General features: G+C 45.6%; 1 protein-coding gene across 1 annotated transcript in view; it reads left to right on the top strand.

Annotated features, from left to right (window-relative positions):
* The window catches only part of LOC121879892 (COBW domain-containing protein 1-like), a 40,561-nt gene extending 25,412 nt beyond the window's left edge, over positions 1 to 15,149 (top strand). Inside the window, 2 exon segments of the mRNA XM_042386677.1 lie at positions 2,504 to 2,563; positions 15,099 to 15,149. Of these exon segments, the coding sequence (XP_042242611.1) occupies positions 2,504 to 2,563; positions 15,099 to 15,133 (95 nt within the window). The 3' untranslated portion in view covers positions 15,134 to 15,149.
* Positions 15,150 to 15,849: the final 700 nt, after the last annotated feature.

The raw sequence follows: 15,849 nt of genomic DNA, 5'->3' as shown, positions 1-15,849 counted from the left end.
ACCAGTTAGGAGACAACATTACACTGAGACTGTACCTTAACTAGATACGTTCACTTAGCACCAGTTAGGAGACAACATTACACTGAGACTGTACCTTAACTAGATACGTTCACTTAGCACCAGTTAGGAGACAACATTACTCTGAGACTCTACCTTAACTAGATACGTTCACTTAACACCAGTTAGGAGACAACGTTACACTGAGACTCTACCTTAACTAGATACGTTCACTTAAGTACCAGTTAGGAGACAACATTACACTGAGACTGTACCTTAACTAGATACGTTCACTTAGCACCAGTTAGGAGACAACATTACACTGAGACTCTACCTTAACTAGACACCTTCACTTAACACCAGTTAGGAGACAACATTACACTGAGACTCTACCTTAACTAGATACGTTCACTTAGCACACCAGAAGTTAGAGACAACATTACACTGAGACTCTACCTTAACTAGATACCTTCACTTAACACACCAGTTAGGAGACATCATTACACTGAGACTCTACCTTAACTAGATACCTTCACTTAACACACCAGTTAGGAGACATCATTACACTGAGACTCTACCTTAACTAGATACCTTCACTTAACACACCAGTTAGGAGACATTACACTGAGACTCTACCTTAACTAGATACCTTTACTTAACACACCAGTTAGGAGACATTACACTGAGACTCTACCTTAACTAGATACCTTTACTTAACACACCAGTTAGGAGACAACATTACACTGAGACTCTACCTTAACTAGATACCTTCACTTAACACACCAGTTAGGAGACAACATTACACTGAGACTCTACCTTAACTAGATACCTTCACTTAACACACCAGTTAGGAGACAACATTACACTGAGACTACCTTAACTAGATACCACATGTTCTCACACTATTGTCTTGACCGAGAAACACAACTTACTTGAGTTACCGCGATATTTTAACCATTGAAGAAAACGGGTCATTTTTTACCATTTTCTTTTATGATTTATTTGTGTGGGTAAACTAGAGTAATTTTGTGATGTTACTATGACGTGACCGGTATGAGGGAGGTAGGTACCAGCTTGTGTTGGTAGACTGTTCCATAGGTCTCCTACCACCACACCTTGTGCTCCATAGTGTGTACAATGGCACGGTACTTCATCTGTAATGGCAAGATAGCTGACATATTAAGATTTGTATCCACATAGTAACTATATCAGTTCCCATGTATAGAACCAGACACACAATGTGCTTGAATACCTCTCACGTAAATGTGAATAACAGTGTGGCCAGACATACTGCCTCACACTCCTGCGGCCAGACATACTGCCTCACACTCCTGCGGCCAGACATACTGCCTCACACTCCTGCGGCCAGACATACTGCCTCACACTCCTGCGGCCAGACATACTGCCTCACACTCCTGTGGCCCAGACATACTGCCTCACTCACTGCGGCCAGACATGCTGCCTCACACTCCTGCGGCCAGACATACTGCCTCACACTCCTGCGGCCAGACATACTGCCTCACACTCCTGCGGCCAGACATACTGCCTCACACTCCTGCGGCCAGACATACTGCCTCACACTCCTGTACTCACACAGTTGTGAATAAGTTACCCTTTATGTATAGAACTAAACAAATAATGTAATTGAAATACTGTGTAACATTCAGTGCCATAACAGGGGCGGATCCAGGATTATAGAAAGGGTCCAAGACGTTATGGGTGGGGGGGGACTGGGTAGGTTAGGTTAGGTTAGGTTGGGTTAGGTTAGGTTTGAAATATAACCAATATCCTGGTCATTTTGAGGCCATGTTATATTAGGAGGTATTCTGAGGTCAATACTTATTACTTTTTACTATATAAAAACGCCTGAGTACAATACTGTATTAAAGAAAAACTATTTGGTGATGAAACGGGAGGTCGGGCAGACTCCCCCAGGACCCCCCTCCCCCAGGACCCCTCCCCAGGACCCCCTCCCCAGGACCCCCTCCCCCAGGACCCCTCCCCAGGACCCCTCCCCAGGACCCCTCCCAGGACCCCCTCCCCCAGGACCCCCCCCCAGGACCCCCTCCCCAGGACCCCCTCCCCAGGGCCTCCCCAGGACCCCCTCCCCCCAGGACCCCCTCCCCCAGGACCCCCTCCCCAGGACCCCTCCCCAGGACCCCCTCCCCGGGATCCCCTCCCCCAGGACCCTCTCCCCAGGACCCTCTCCCCCAGGACCCTCTCCCCAGGACCCCCTCCCCAGGACCCCTCCCCCAGGACCCCTCCCCCAGGTAGGTTATTATAGTGGTTAAGTTATGGTAGGTTAAGCTATGGTAGGTTAGCTATGGTAAGGTTAGCTATGGTAGGTTAAGTTATGATGAGGTTAAGTTATGATAGGTTAAGTCTGATAAAGTCAGGTTAAGTTTAGTTAGGTTAGGTTAGGTGACGACAGCACAAGTTCACACAGACAGACAGACAGACACGTCCGACCAAAGATCAAATACTGATAATCATCATGTTATTTCAGGACCTATTGCTGCTCTCTTCTGGATGGATAAACAGCTGGAGAGTGAAATATACTTAGACGGTGAGTAGGGGGTGTGTGTGTGTGTGTGTGTGTGTGCAATCCTGTCTTGTCTGTGCGACTGAGCAGCCCTTTTGGGGAGTCATTCTGCTCACCCCACATGGGGGGTGTCCAGAAAAGGTGCCTTAAACATAGCCTGCCTAAAGAACCAACCTGACTGGGCAACTGCACCCAGTCAGGCCATCCTTATGCGGTTCGAAAACGCTATCATAATCACAGATCCAAACAAAAAAAATCTATACAACCTCTTATGGTCACTGCATGGATTGTCAGGACCCTTCTGGATACTGGCGCAAATGAGTGTCCTGAAAGAAGAACTGCTCTTGTGGCAAAAGAGTTGGGTAGGTATAATATAGCCTTAGAGCCGTTAGTGAGTCCCGGCTCCCAGACTCACGTCTTCATCAGTGCATACGCCCCAACACTGGATGCAGAGGATGACATCAAGGAGGCATGTACGCCTACCTCGACAGAGTGCTAACCTCTGTCCCTAGAGCAGATAAGGTTGTGCTCCTTGATGTCTTCAATGCCTGAGTTGGCAGAGATGCTGACATTTGGCAGGGAACCATAAGAAGAAATGGACTAGGCAAGTGTAATCCCAACGGCCTACTCCTCCTCACCAAGTGTGCTGCACACAACCTCACTATCACCAATACCTTGTTTAGGCAGGCCGACAAGTTCAATGGTTCGTGGAAACACCCACGATCCAAACACTGGCATCTCATTGACTACATCATTGTCAGAGAAAGAGATCGCCGAGATGTCCTCATCACCCGAGCCATGCATGGCTCAGACCACTGCTACACTGATCATTGGCTCCTCAAGTCAAACTTTAATTTCACGTCGCCCCAAAACGGCAAAGGCAGCAAGCCTCCAGAAGAAGTTTTAATACCAAGTGTCTGGAGGATCCAGTGGTAGCACATGCTTTCAGAGAGCAGCTCGAACACGGGCTGATAAACAACCCGACATCAAACAACCCAAATCCCAGTACCAAATGGTATATTCTCGACACTGTCATGACAAAACCTGCAGAGACCCTCGGCCAGATCGAAAGAATACACCAGGTCTGGTTTGATGACAATGACCCGGAAATCAATGTACTTATCGATGTTAACCGTGCTGCTTTAACTGACTGGCAGAACAACCCTCAGTCTCGAGCTATAGCTGATGCATTCTGCAAGAAGAAAGCGGCAGCCCAGTGGGAGCCTCACAATCTAAAGAACGACTGGTTTAAAAATAAATAATTGAGATGCAAAAACATGCAGATAAGCACAAGATGTGCGAATTTTCCAATTTCACTAAAACACTTTATGGGCCAATAACTCATGGCACAGCCCCCCTCCACTCATCCGATGGTAACTCTCTAATTAAAGACAAAGAAAACCTCCTTCAGCTCTGGAAGGAGCACTACCTTTTACTGCTCAACCGAAACACCGATGTCCTGACTACCCAGCAGGTCCCTACTGCCATCAAACAGATGAAAGATAACAAAGCCTCAGGGCCTGATGGAATCCCAGCCGAGGTGTATAAAGCAGGAGGACCTCTGCTTACCAGCCGTCTCCACTCTCTCCTGGAGAATATATGGGAAAAGGAGGAAATCCCCCAAGCTCTTAAAGACGCCTCCATCGTCAATATTTATTAGAACAAGGGAGACCGGTCAGACTGTGGCAACTACTGCGGGATCTCACTGCTGTCCGTAGATGGCAAGATTATCGCCCGAGTCCTCCTAAACAAACTTCTTCCTGAGGCGAAAATCTTCCTCCCAGAATCTCAGTGTAGCTTTAGACCATCACATGGCACCACTGACATGATCTTTGCTGCCCACCACATACAGGAAAAGTGCAGAGAATAGTGTCGTGACCTGTACATGGCCTTCATCAACCTAACCAAGGCCTTCGACTCGGTCAACAGGGAAGCTCTCTGGTGGACCCTCAGCCGTTTTGTCTACCCACCAGAATTCATCGCTATCGTGAGGCAACTCCACGATTGTAAGAACGGCAGTGTCCTGCAAACGGGGGTCAAACAAGGGTGTGTACTGGCACCAATTCTCTTTTCCATCTTCTTGGCTGCCTTCCTTACTCGTGCCAGTGCCAATTTAGCTGGTGGGGTGGACATCTAGTACCGGGTGAAGGGTCTTTTCAACATAAGACGACTCCAGGCAGGAACAAATGTGTCGGCAGCTTCCATTACTGAACTTCAGTATGCAGACGACCTCACCCTTGTCTCTCACACTGAACACGACCTACAGGAGATCCTGAACACCTGCTCAGATGCGTATACACACTTCGGCCTTGAGGTGAATGTACGTAAGACCCATATTCTCTCTCAGCCTGCCCCTGGTTCAGCCACACCTCCACCATCCATCCAGCTTAACGGTACTACCCTCTCTAGTGTTACCCACTTTCAGTATCTCGGCTCCCACCTGTCCACCACCGCGGACATCGATGAAGAGATTCAACATAGGATCAGATGTTCATCTCAAGCCTTTGGCAGACTCTATACCCGTGTCTTCAGCTGTAGGGAGCTGAAATTATCTACAAAGTTACACGTATATCAAGCAGTGGTCCTCCCCACCCTGCTGTATGGCAGTGAGACATGGGTCACATACAGGAGGCACCTCAAGGCACTTGATAACTCTCACCAACGTAGTCTACGTTCCATCCTCCGAGTTCGCTGGGAAGACAAGAGAACAAATGCCAGTATTCTTGCTGACACCAACTGTAGGAGCATCGAGGCTACCATTATCCATGAACAACTACGCTGGACTGGCCATGTTACCCTCATGGACGACAGTAGACTGCTAAAGTAGCTACTTTACAGTCACCTAACGAATAGCAAACGTAACGCTGGCGGGCAACTGAAGAGGTATAAGGATAGTCTTAAGACAAACCAGAAAAAGTGCCTAATCGACCCCCTCACCTGGGAGACGATTACTCCACACCGTAACGCTTGGAGGAGCACCACACGAGAAGGTGTCAATACTTTCGAGTCAGCCCGACTGCATAACGAGGCAGACAAGCGCCAAGGCCGGAAAGACGCTGCCGCCACCCCTCCTTCACTTGATGCAGCCCCCAACACGTACCACATCTGTGGACGACCCTGCCGGTCCCGTATCGGCCTCTGCAGTCACCTCAGAACTCACCAACGAAGGTATTGATATTGAAACAGTTTATTTAGCCAGTAAAACACAGATACAGAGTGAATAATAATAACAATATTAACATGACTGAGCCAGTTGAGACCCTGAGCTGCACCTGATATATACTATACATTTATCTCAAGGAAGTATTATGTAACATTTAGTATCAATAGTACAATAGTATGGTGGTAATAACAACATGTTACCATGGTTATCACTTCATTATTTATTTATTTTATTACATTTATATTATAAGTATATACATATTTTACAGTGGAATTGATATACATTAATATAATAAGGGAGGGAAGCAGTACAAGGGGTGTATTAAGGTGGAACAAGAGGACACAGCTGTCAGTATCATATCTAGTCAGCAACTATAATTATTTCAATGGTAATTTCTATCTCTGTACAGGACAATTTCTGATATAATGGTTGTGGTGGTACACTAACAGCAGGTATATACAGCAGTTAGTACAAGAAATATTATTACTTAGACAATAGATATTTTTTAAGGTGACGTCTTTAATAACTCGTATCATTGTATCATAGCTGGATGATCGTCGTTCTGGAATACCGAATGACAGAATAGTAGTAGTAGTAGTAGTAGTAGTAGTAGTAGTAGTAGTAGTAGTAGAGGTGGGGGGGGGGGTTAAATACAGGACAATAACGAAGTAAATAAATAATTACCTGAAGAATTGTGTACCTGGTTACAATACCTCACGATACAGTCAGTGTTGAGAGTTACAATACCTCACGATACAGTCAGTGTTGAGAGTTACAATACCTCACGATACAGTCAGTGTTGAGAGTTACAATACTCCACGATACAGTCAGTGTTGAGAGTTACAATACTTCACGATACAGTCAGTGTTGAGAGTTACAATACCTCACGATACAGTCAGTGGTACAGTTGGGACTGTAATGTACTGTAAGGGTGACAGACATAGAATGTAGTCTGACTGGGCGGTGAGGCAGCAGTGAAAGTGATAGTTAACAGTGGTCGGTCTGGTCGGGTTGTTATTATTATTATTATTATTGTTGTTGTTATTTGTTGTTGATGCATTAAACTCCGACTAATAGATTCTTGGTGATAATAAAAAATGCCCTCGTGAATTTTTTAAAGATTGTAAAGCTGTCCTTAACTATAACCACAACTGAGTTAACGAGCTGCACTTTGACCAGTGTTTTAACAAGGTGTAAGCTGTCATAACACAACAACCACAGCCTGAGTTAACGACTGCATGACCAGTGTTGTTTATGGGTGTAGAAGCTGTATCCTGCTAACAACCTGGCCTGAGTTAACGAGGCTGCATGATTGTTTTAAGGTGTAGAAGCTGTCGCCAACACAACAACCACAGCCTGAGTTAACGAGCTGTATGACCCAGTGTTTAAGGTGTAGAAGCTGTTGCCAACACAACAACCACAGCCTAAGTTAACGAGCTGCATGACACAGTGTTTAAGGTGTAGAAGCTGTCACCAACACAACAACCACAGCCTGAGTTAACGAGCTGCATGACCCAGTGTTTAAGGTGTAGAAGCTGTCGCCAACACAACAACCACAGCCTGAGTTAACGAGCTGCATGACCCAGTGTTTAAGGTGTAGAAGCTGTCACCAACACAACAACCACAGCCTGAGTTAACGAGCTGCATGACCCAGTGTTTAAGGTGTAGAAGCCGTCGCCAACACAACAACCACAGCCTGAGTTAACGAGCTGCATGACCCAGTGTTTATGGTGTAGAAGCTGTCACCAACACAACAACCACAGCCTGAGTTAACGAGCTGCATGACACAGTGTTTAAGCTGTGGAAGCTGTAGCCAACACAACAACCACAGCCTGACTTAACGAGCTGCATGACCCAGTGTTTAAGCTGTAGAAGCTGTCGCTAACACAACAACCACACCCTAAGTTAACGAACTGCTTGACACAGTGTTTGGGTGTATTGTCACCAACACAACAGCCTAGCCTGAGTTAGCTGCATGATGTTTAAGGTGTGAAGCTGTCATAACTTTTAACAACCTGGCCTAGGTTAACGAGCTGCATGACCCAGTGTTTAAGCTGTAGAAGCTGTCGCTAACACAACAACCACACCCTAAGTTAACGAACTGCTTGACACAGTGTCAAGGAATAGTCCGAGAAGACCGGACAACTCGTTAACTGCACTGGCTAACCATTACCCCGGAATACGATCCGCAATTCTATTAACATCCAGGTCCCCAATTACTGCTGGGTAGACAGAGGCAAATGGCGTAAAGAAACTTGTCCATAGTTTCACCCTGCCCGGGGATCGAACCCGGGTCCACTCGCCTGCGAGGTGAGCATGCTGACCATTACACCACAGGCCTTACAAACAAACATACATACATAGGTTAGGTTAGGTTAGGTTAGGTTAGGTGTGTTGTTAACTTGACTCACTCGTTCGGACAATTTGCGTCAGGTTAAAGTACTGAAGAGTCCTTGATTCAATCCCGGGGCACGCCACTCCACCAGGGGACAAATGGCTGCCTGCCTTTACATTGTTGGTTAGGTTATTTCAGGATCACCACCACACATGAAGGAAGGAAGGAAGGAAGGAAGGAGGGAGGGAGGGAGGGAGGGAGGGTAAGAACCTAAGAATGAAGGAACAGTAACTATTGGCCCATACTGGACAGTCCCGTTTACACCCAACCCCTATCACTCATATATCCACCTAACCTAACCTATCCAGCGTGTTCTAGTTAATGATATTTGGTATTTATTTTTTTTTACGGGTATTAGCCCACCCAAGCACTGATCAATGACCCACATCGGGGCCTAGGGGGCGAAAATATAATAATAATAATAATAATAATAATAATAATAATAATAAAGAACCATAAAGAAATACAAAATGAAAAAAAAATCAAAAGTGAGAAACAATATATGTATGTTGTGTTGTCAATAGTAAGAGAAACAATTGAGACCCTGTGTGTAAATGAGGCAGAAAGTCAGATCATCAACCTGGGACTTGGTCACATATGGCAGCAGCAGAGTCAACCATTAGACAACACATTATGCTTCCACTCGTCCACTACTCTATTTCCAAACCAGTGTTTACCTATCTCGCGCCTAAATCTAAATTTGTCTAATTTAAAACCATTGTTACGAGTTCGCTCCTGGTTGGGTAGTTTGAGTACCTTTGTTATATCACCTTTGTTTAGTCTGAGCACCCGCCTCTATCATATCGCCCCCTCCTCTCATCTCTCGAGGTGGAATTGAATGCTTTAACCTGTCTCTGTACTCAAGGTTCCTAATGCCCGGGATTAGTCTGGTCATTCTCCTCTGAACTGCGTAATCCAAGTGAGGTCTCACAAGCACAAGATATAGTTTTAGGATGACCTCGCTAGTCTTGTAACTAACACTCCTTTGTATGAACCCAAGTACTTTATTAGCCTTGTTCCCAGCTAAAACACATTGTTCACTTGGTTTAAGATTCCTACTCATCATTACTCCTAAATCTTTCTCTCAGTCGGATTTCTCTATATCATCGTTGTTCATCTGGTTTCTCTGTTTACATCACCTAGACTAAGTACCTTACATCTGTCCACATTAATATTCATCTGACATTTTTCAGACCATTCGAAAGGAAGGAGGGAAGGAGTAAGGGAAGGAAGAGTGAGAGAAGGAAGGAAGGAGTAAGGGAAGGAAGGAAGGAAGGAAGAAAGGAGTGAGGGAAGGGAGGAAGGAGTAAGGGAAGGGAGAGTGAAGGAAGGAAGGGAAGGAAGAACGAGTAAGAGAAGGAAGGAAGGAAAGGGAAGGAAGGAAGGAAGGAAGAAGGAAGAAAGGATGAGGGGAGGAAGGAAAGAGTAAGGGAAGGAAGGAAGGAGTAAGGGAATGGAGAGGAGGGAAGGAAGGAGGAGGGAAGGAAGGAAGGAAGAAAGGAGGAGGGGAGGAAGGAAAGAGTAGGGAAGGAAGGAAGGAAGGAGGAGGAAGGAGGGAAGGGAAGGAAGGAGTAAGAGAAGGAAGATTGAGTGAGGGAAGGCAGGAGGAGGGAAGGAAGGAAGGAAGAAAGGAGGAGGGAAGGAAGGCAGAAGGAAGGAAGGAAGAAAGGAGTGAGGGAAGGAAGGAAGAAAGGAGGAGGGAAGGAAGGAAGAAAGGAGGAGGGAAGGAAGGAAGGAAGAAAGGAGGAGGGAAGGAACGAAGGAAGGAAGGAAGAAAGGAGGAGGGAAGGAAGGAAGGAAGGAAGAAAGGAGGGGAAGGACGGAAGAAAGGACTGAAGGAAGGAAGGAAGGAAGAAAGGAGGAGGGAAGGAAGGAGGAGGAAGGAAGGAGGAGGGAGGGAAGGAAGGAAGAAAGGACTGAGGAAGGAAGGAAGGAGTAAGGGAAGGAGAGTGAGGGAAGGAAGGAAGGAAGGAGAAGGAAGGAAGGAAGGAGAAGGAAGGAAGGAAGGAAGAGTAAGGGAAGGAGAGGAGAAGGAAGGAAGGAAGGAGTAAGGGAAGGAAGGAAGGAAGGAGTAAGGGAAGGAAGAGGAGGGAAGGAAGAAAGGAGTGAGGGAAGGAAGGAAGAAAGGAGGAGGGAAGGAAGGAAGGAAGGACTGAGGGAAGGAAGGAAGGAGTGAGGGAAGTGAAGGAAGGAAGGAGTAAGGAAGGAAGAGGAGGGAAGGAAGAAAGGATGAGGGAAGGAAGGAAGAAAGGAGGAGGGAAGGAAGGGAAGGAGAAAGGAAGGAAGGAGTGAAGGAAGGAAGGAAGGAGTGAAGGAAGGAAGAGAGGAGGAGAAGGAAGAAAGGAGTGAGGGAAGGAAGAAAGGAGTGAGGGAAGGAAAGAATGGAGTGAGGGAAGGAAAGAAGAAAGGAGTGAGGGAAGGAAGGAAGGAGTGAGGGAAGGAAGGAAGAAAGGACTGAGGGAAGGAAGGAAGGAAGGAAGAGAGGAGTGAGGGAAGGAAGAAAGGAGTGAGGGAAGGAAAGAAGAAAGGACTGAGGGAAGGAAGGAAGGAGTGAGGGAAGGAAGAGTGCGTGAAGGAAGGAAGGAAGGAAGGAAGGAAGGAAGACACTAGGTAATTTCGTCAGTTCCGTCTTTGACAATATTGGCTGAGGCGACCCACAGTGCTCCTCACACCACCCCGCTATTATGCCTATCTCCACCCATTCCCGCCCTCACTACACCCATACACCACCCTTATACAACATATGGGCGGCTCTTTAACCACCCTGCCACCCACACCACTCAGGATAAATGAGTTGGTATATAATATGTAAGAAAGAGATACAGTATATCGGGGTTTAGTGAATATTTAATAAGCGAATCGTTTAATGCCTAGTTAATTCTGTAACCTGGAGGGCATAATTAAAAGTGTCACATTTTCTCGCCACAATAATGCTCTGGTTCCCTCTCCTCCCTCTCTCCTCCCCCTCTCCCCCCTCTCGCCCCTCTCCTCCGCCCGCAAGAGAGGGAAGGTTGGCTGGATTGTGATGTACGATGATAATTTTCATGTCCCTATAAACCTTTATCCAATAATATACACTCGATATACTACACCCTATATCTACATCTGGTTATACAATTTAACACCATAATATCTCCTGTGACACGAGAAACACGAGAGAGATATAATGATAAATAGAAATCACAAAAGAACAGCTAGAAGACCAATGCGGGAAAATTCAAATTAAATTAGGAGGAAGGGCGCGAAATTCAAATGAATGGCGGGATTTTCAAATTAAGAGCGTTGTTCCAGTCCAATAAACGCGGGGACAGATTATTGGAGACACGACGTTAGATTGCTGTGAATTCTCCACTCTCTCTCTCTCTTTCCTTCTTTCTTTTCAAACGGTGCGGGTTCAAAGCGCCTTCATCATTTCTTTTGTGACGGTGAGTAGGGGGAGGGTGGGTGGGGTGGGTGGGGTGTAGGGGGTGGGTGGGGTGGGTGGGGTGAGTGACGCCAGGATAACACGGAACAGTTTTTGTGTTTGGTGGCAAAGTTGTCAACATTTCCGTCGTGTTTACGGGTGACAGGAGGCGAGTCTTGCCTTAATGTTCGACTCAAGTATTGTAAGTGACGGCGTTAACTGTCGCGTCTTGTGGCTGTGTACTGCTGTAATAACGCGTCTTGTGGCTGTGTACTGCTGTAATAACGCGTCTTGTGGCTGTGTACTGCTGTAATAACACGTCTTGTGGCTGTATACTGCTGTAATAACACGTCTTGTGGCTGTGTACTGCTGTAATAACACGTCTTGTGGCTGTGTACTGCTGTAATAACACGTCTTGTGGCTGTGTACTGCTGTAATAACACGTCTTGTGGCTGTGTACTGCTGTTAATAACGTCTTTAGTGCTGTATATCGCTGTAATATTGCTCTAAAAAGCGTAAAATGCTGTAATAACACGTCTTGTGGCTGTGTACCGTTGCAATAACGTTGCCTTGTGGCTGTGCAGTACCGCTGTAATAACACGTCTTTGGTGGCTGTGTACCGCTGTAATAACACGTCTTGTGGCTGTGTACCGCTGTAATAACATCGTCTTGTGGCTGTGCATCACAAAATAACACGTCTTTGTGGCTGTGTACTGCTGTAATAACACGTCTTGTATGCATTGCTGTAATAACACGTCTTGTGGCTGTGTACTGCTGTAATAACACGTCTTGTATTGTGTGTGTACCGCTGTAATAACGCGCCTTGTGGCTGTGTACCGTTGCAATAACACGTCTTGTGGCTGTGCATGTTGCAATAACACGTCTTGTAGGCTGTGTACCGCTGTAATAACACGTCTGAAATACAATAACAGGTCTTGTGGCTGTGTACTGCTGTAATAACATCGTCTTTGTGGCTGTGTACTGCTGTAATAACACGTCTTGTGGCTGTGTACTACTGTAATAACACGTCTTGTGGCTGTGTACTGCTGTAATAACACGTCTTGTGGCTGTGTACTGCTGTAATAACACGTCTTGTGGCTGTGTACTGCTGTAATAACACGTCTTGTGGCTGTGTACTGCTGTAATAACACGTCTTGTGGCTGTGTACTGCTGTAATAACACGTCTTGTGGCTGTGTACTGCTGTAATAACACGTCTTGTGGCTGTGTACTGCTGTAGTGATAAGAACATAAGAATGGAGGAAACTGCAGCCGGCCTATTGGCCCATACTGGGCAGTCCCATTTACAGCCAACCTCAATGAGCATCCAACCTGTGTTTGAAGCTATCCAGCGTATTCCAGTTAATGATGATATTTGGTAACTTGTTCCATTCATCCACTACTCTGTTAACAAACCAATGTTTACCTATTTCGCGCCTAAATCTAAATTTGTCTAATTTAAAACCATTGTTACGAGTTCGCTCCTGGTTGGATAGTTTGAGTACCTTTGTTATATCACCTTTGTTCAGCCCTGACTTCCATTTATACACCTCTATCATATCGCCCCTCACTCTACGTCTCTCGAGGGAGTGTAAATTAAGATGCTTTAACCTGTCTCTGTACTCAAGGTTCCTAATGCCCGGGATTAGTCTGGTCATTCTCCTCTGAACTGCGTAATCCAAGTGAGGTCTAACAAGCACAAGATATAGTTTTAGGATGACCTCGCTAGTCTTGTAACTAACACTCCTTTGTATGAACCCAAGTACTTTATTAGCCTTGTTCCCAGCTAATACACATTGTTCACTTGGTTTAAGATTCCTACTTATCATTACTCCTAAATCTCTCTCGTACTCAGATTTCTCAATAACATCGTTGTTCATCTGGTAACTTGTTTCCCTGTTTACATCTCCTATACTGAGTACTTTACATTTGTCCACATTGAATTTCATCTGCCATTTTTCAGACCATTCGAAAAATTTGTTTAGATCTTCCTGTAGTTTTGTGGAGTCCTCGTCAGATTTAATAACACGTCCTAATTTAGTGTCAACAGCAAATTTACTTATGTTGCTGTGTTGTGGCTGTGTACTCCTGTAGTGATGGTCGTTCAGGTGACGGGCAAGTCGAATGGAATGATTGAAACTCTCTTTTTGACGCATTTAATATTTACTGATGTGGTCAAAACCTACAGAGAAGATGGCGTTCACTAGCATTACATGGTGATCTATCTGATACATAATTAGTTATTCTCAGACGATTTCATCTTAATTACTATTGATTATTGACCATTGTGACATGATACAAAGTTCATAAATCTATTAATCATCGCTACACTTCATTCTGCATTGTCTTAGTGCTCCAGTTAAGGCAGAAACGAGTAGGCATAATTAGTCCACAATATTTCAGTACTGAGGGGCATGTCATCACTTAGGCTGCAACTCGGCCAGGATTGGGAGGTGTCACAAGTATGGTGTCAGGAGGATGGTGTCACAAGTATGGTGTCAGGAGGATGGTGTCACAAGTATGGTGTCAGGAGGATGGTGTCACAAGTATGGTGTCAGGAGGATGGTGTCACAAGTATGGTGTCAGGAGGATGGTGTCACAAGTATGGTGTCAGGAGGATGGTGTCACAAGTATGGTGTCAGGAGGATGGTGTCACAAGTATGGTGTCAGGAGGATGGTGTCACAAGTATGGTGTCAGGAGGATGGTGTCAAGTATGGTGTTAGGAGGATGGTGTCCTAGCGTGTAGTGTCCAGGAGATGGTGTCTGATATGGTGTCAGGAGGATAGTGTCACAAGTATGGTGTCAGGAGGATAGTGTCAAAGTATTTGTCGGGAGGTGGTGTCCACAAGTATGGTGTCAGGAGATGGTTGTCTAAAGTATGGTGTCAGGAGGATGGTGTCACAAGTATGGTGTCAGGAGGATGGTGTCACAAGTATGGTGTCAAGAGGATGGTGTCTGAGTATGGTGTCAGGAGGATGGTGTCACAAGTGATGGTGTCAGGAGGATGGTGTCACAAGTATGGTGTCAGGAGATTGGTGTCTGAAGTGTGGTGCAGGAGGATGGTGTCACAAGTATGGTGTCAAGAGATGGTGTCAGAAGTGTAGTGTCTCACAATGTAGTGTCAGGAGATGGTGTCACAAGTATGGTGTCAGGGAGATGGTGTCACAAGTATGGTGTCAGGAGGATGGTGTCTGATATAGTTTCAGGAGATGGTATCACAGTATGGTGTCAAGGGATAGTATCTAAGTATGGTGTCAGGATAGTGTCCTATGTGGTGTCAGGAGATGATGGTCCCAAGTATGGTGTCAAGGAGATAGTGTCACAAGTATGGTGTCAGGAGGATATAGTGTCACAAGTATGGTGTCAGGAGATGGTGTACAAATATGGTGTCAGGAGGATAGTGTCACAAGTATGGTGTCAGGAGGATGGTGTCTGAAATATGAGTCATCAGGGATGGTGTCCAGGTGTGGTGTCCTGAAATGTATGGTGTCAGGAGGATGGTGTCACAAGTATTGTCAGGAGGATGGTGTCACAAGTATGGTGTCAGGTGTTGTCAAAAATACCTAACATTTAATTCACACTGTTTCTCCTCTTTCCAGGCATCATCACTGTCCTCGAGCATAAAATATGCTGACAAAGTTTGTTTTTCTGCCTTGGCCCACTACCTGTTGTCTTGACCCACTACCTGTTGTCTTGCACTATGTTGTCTTGACCACTACCTGTTGTCTTGACCCACTACCTGTTGTCTTGACCCTACCTGTTGTCTTGACCCACTACCTGTTGTCTTGACCCTACCTGTTGTTTTATCCCACTACCTGTTGTTTTGACCCTCTGAGCCTACCTGTGTTTTGACCACTACCTGTTGTTTTGACCCTGTTGTCTTGACCCACTACCTGTTGTCTTGACCCACTACCTGTTGTCTTGACCCTACTCTCTATTATGTATTTTCTACTGTTGTTTTGACTCCCTCTACCTGTTATTTTGGCCCACTACCTGTTGTTTGATACCTGTTGTTTTTGACCCACTACCTGTTGTTTTTTATTTTACTACCTGTTTTATTCCCTACCTGTTGTTTTGACCTATCTATTTTTCCCTTTTTTCTATTTATGTTACACCTTGTTTTGACCCTACCTGTTTTTTATTTTCTGTTTTGGACCCCTACCTGTTGTTTGACCCTACCTGTTGTTTTGACCCACTACATGTTCCCTACCTGTTGTCATGACCCTCCTGTTGTCTTGACCCTACCTGTTATTTTGACCCACTACCTCTTAACCCCTCCCTGTTGTCTTTACCTGTTGTTTTACTCTTATTCCTCATTTGTTTTGTCCTCCTCTCCTCCTCCTCCTCCTC

This window comes from Homarus americanus, unplaced genomic scaffold, assembly GCF_018991925.1.
Source record: "Homarus americanus isolate GMGI-L3 unplaced genomic scaffold, GMGI_Hamer_2.0 scaffold58530, whole genome shotgun sequence".
Classification (NCBI taxonomy): domain Eukaryota; kingdom Metazoa; phylum Arthropoda; class Malacostraca; order Decapoda; family Nephropidae; genus Homarus; species Homarus americanus.
This window is presented reverse-complemented; position numbering and strand designations above follow the sequence as displayed.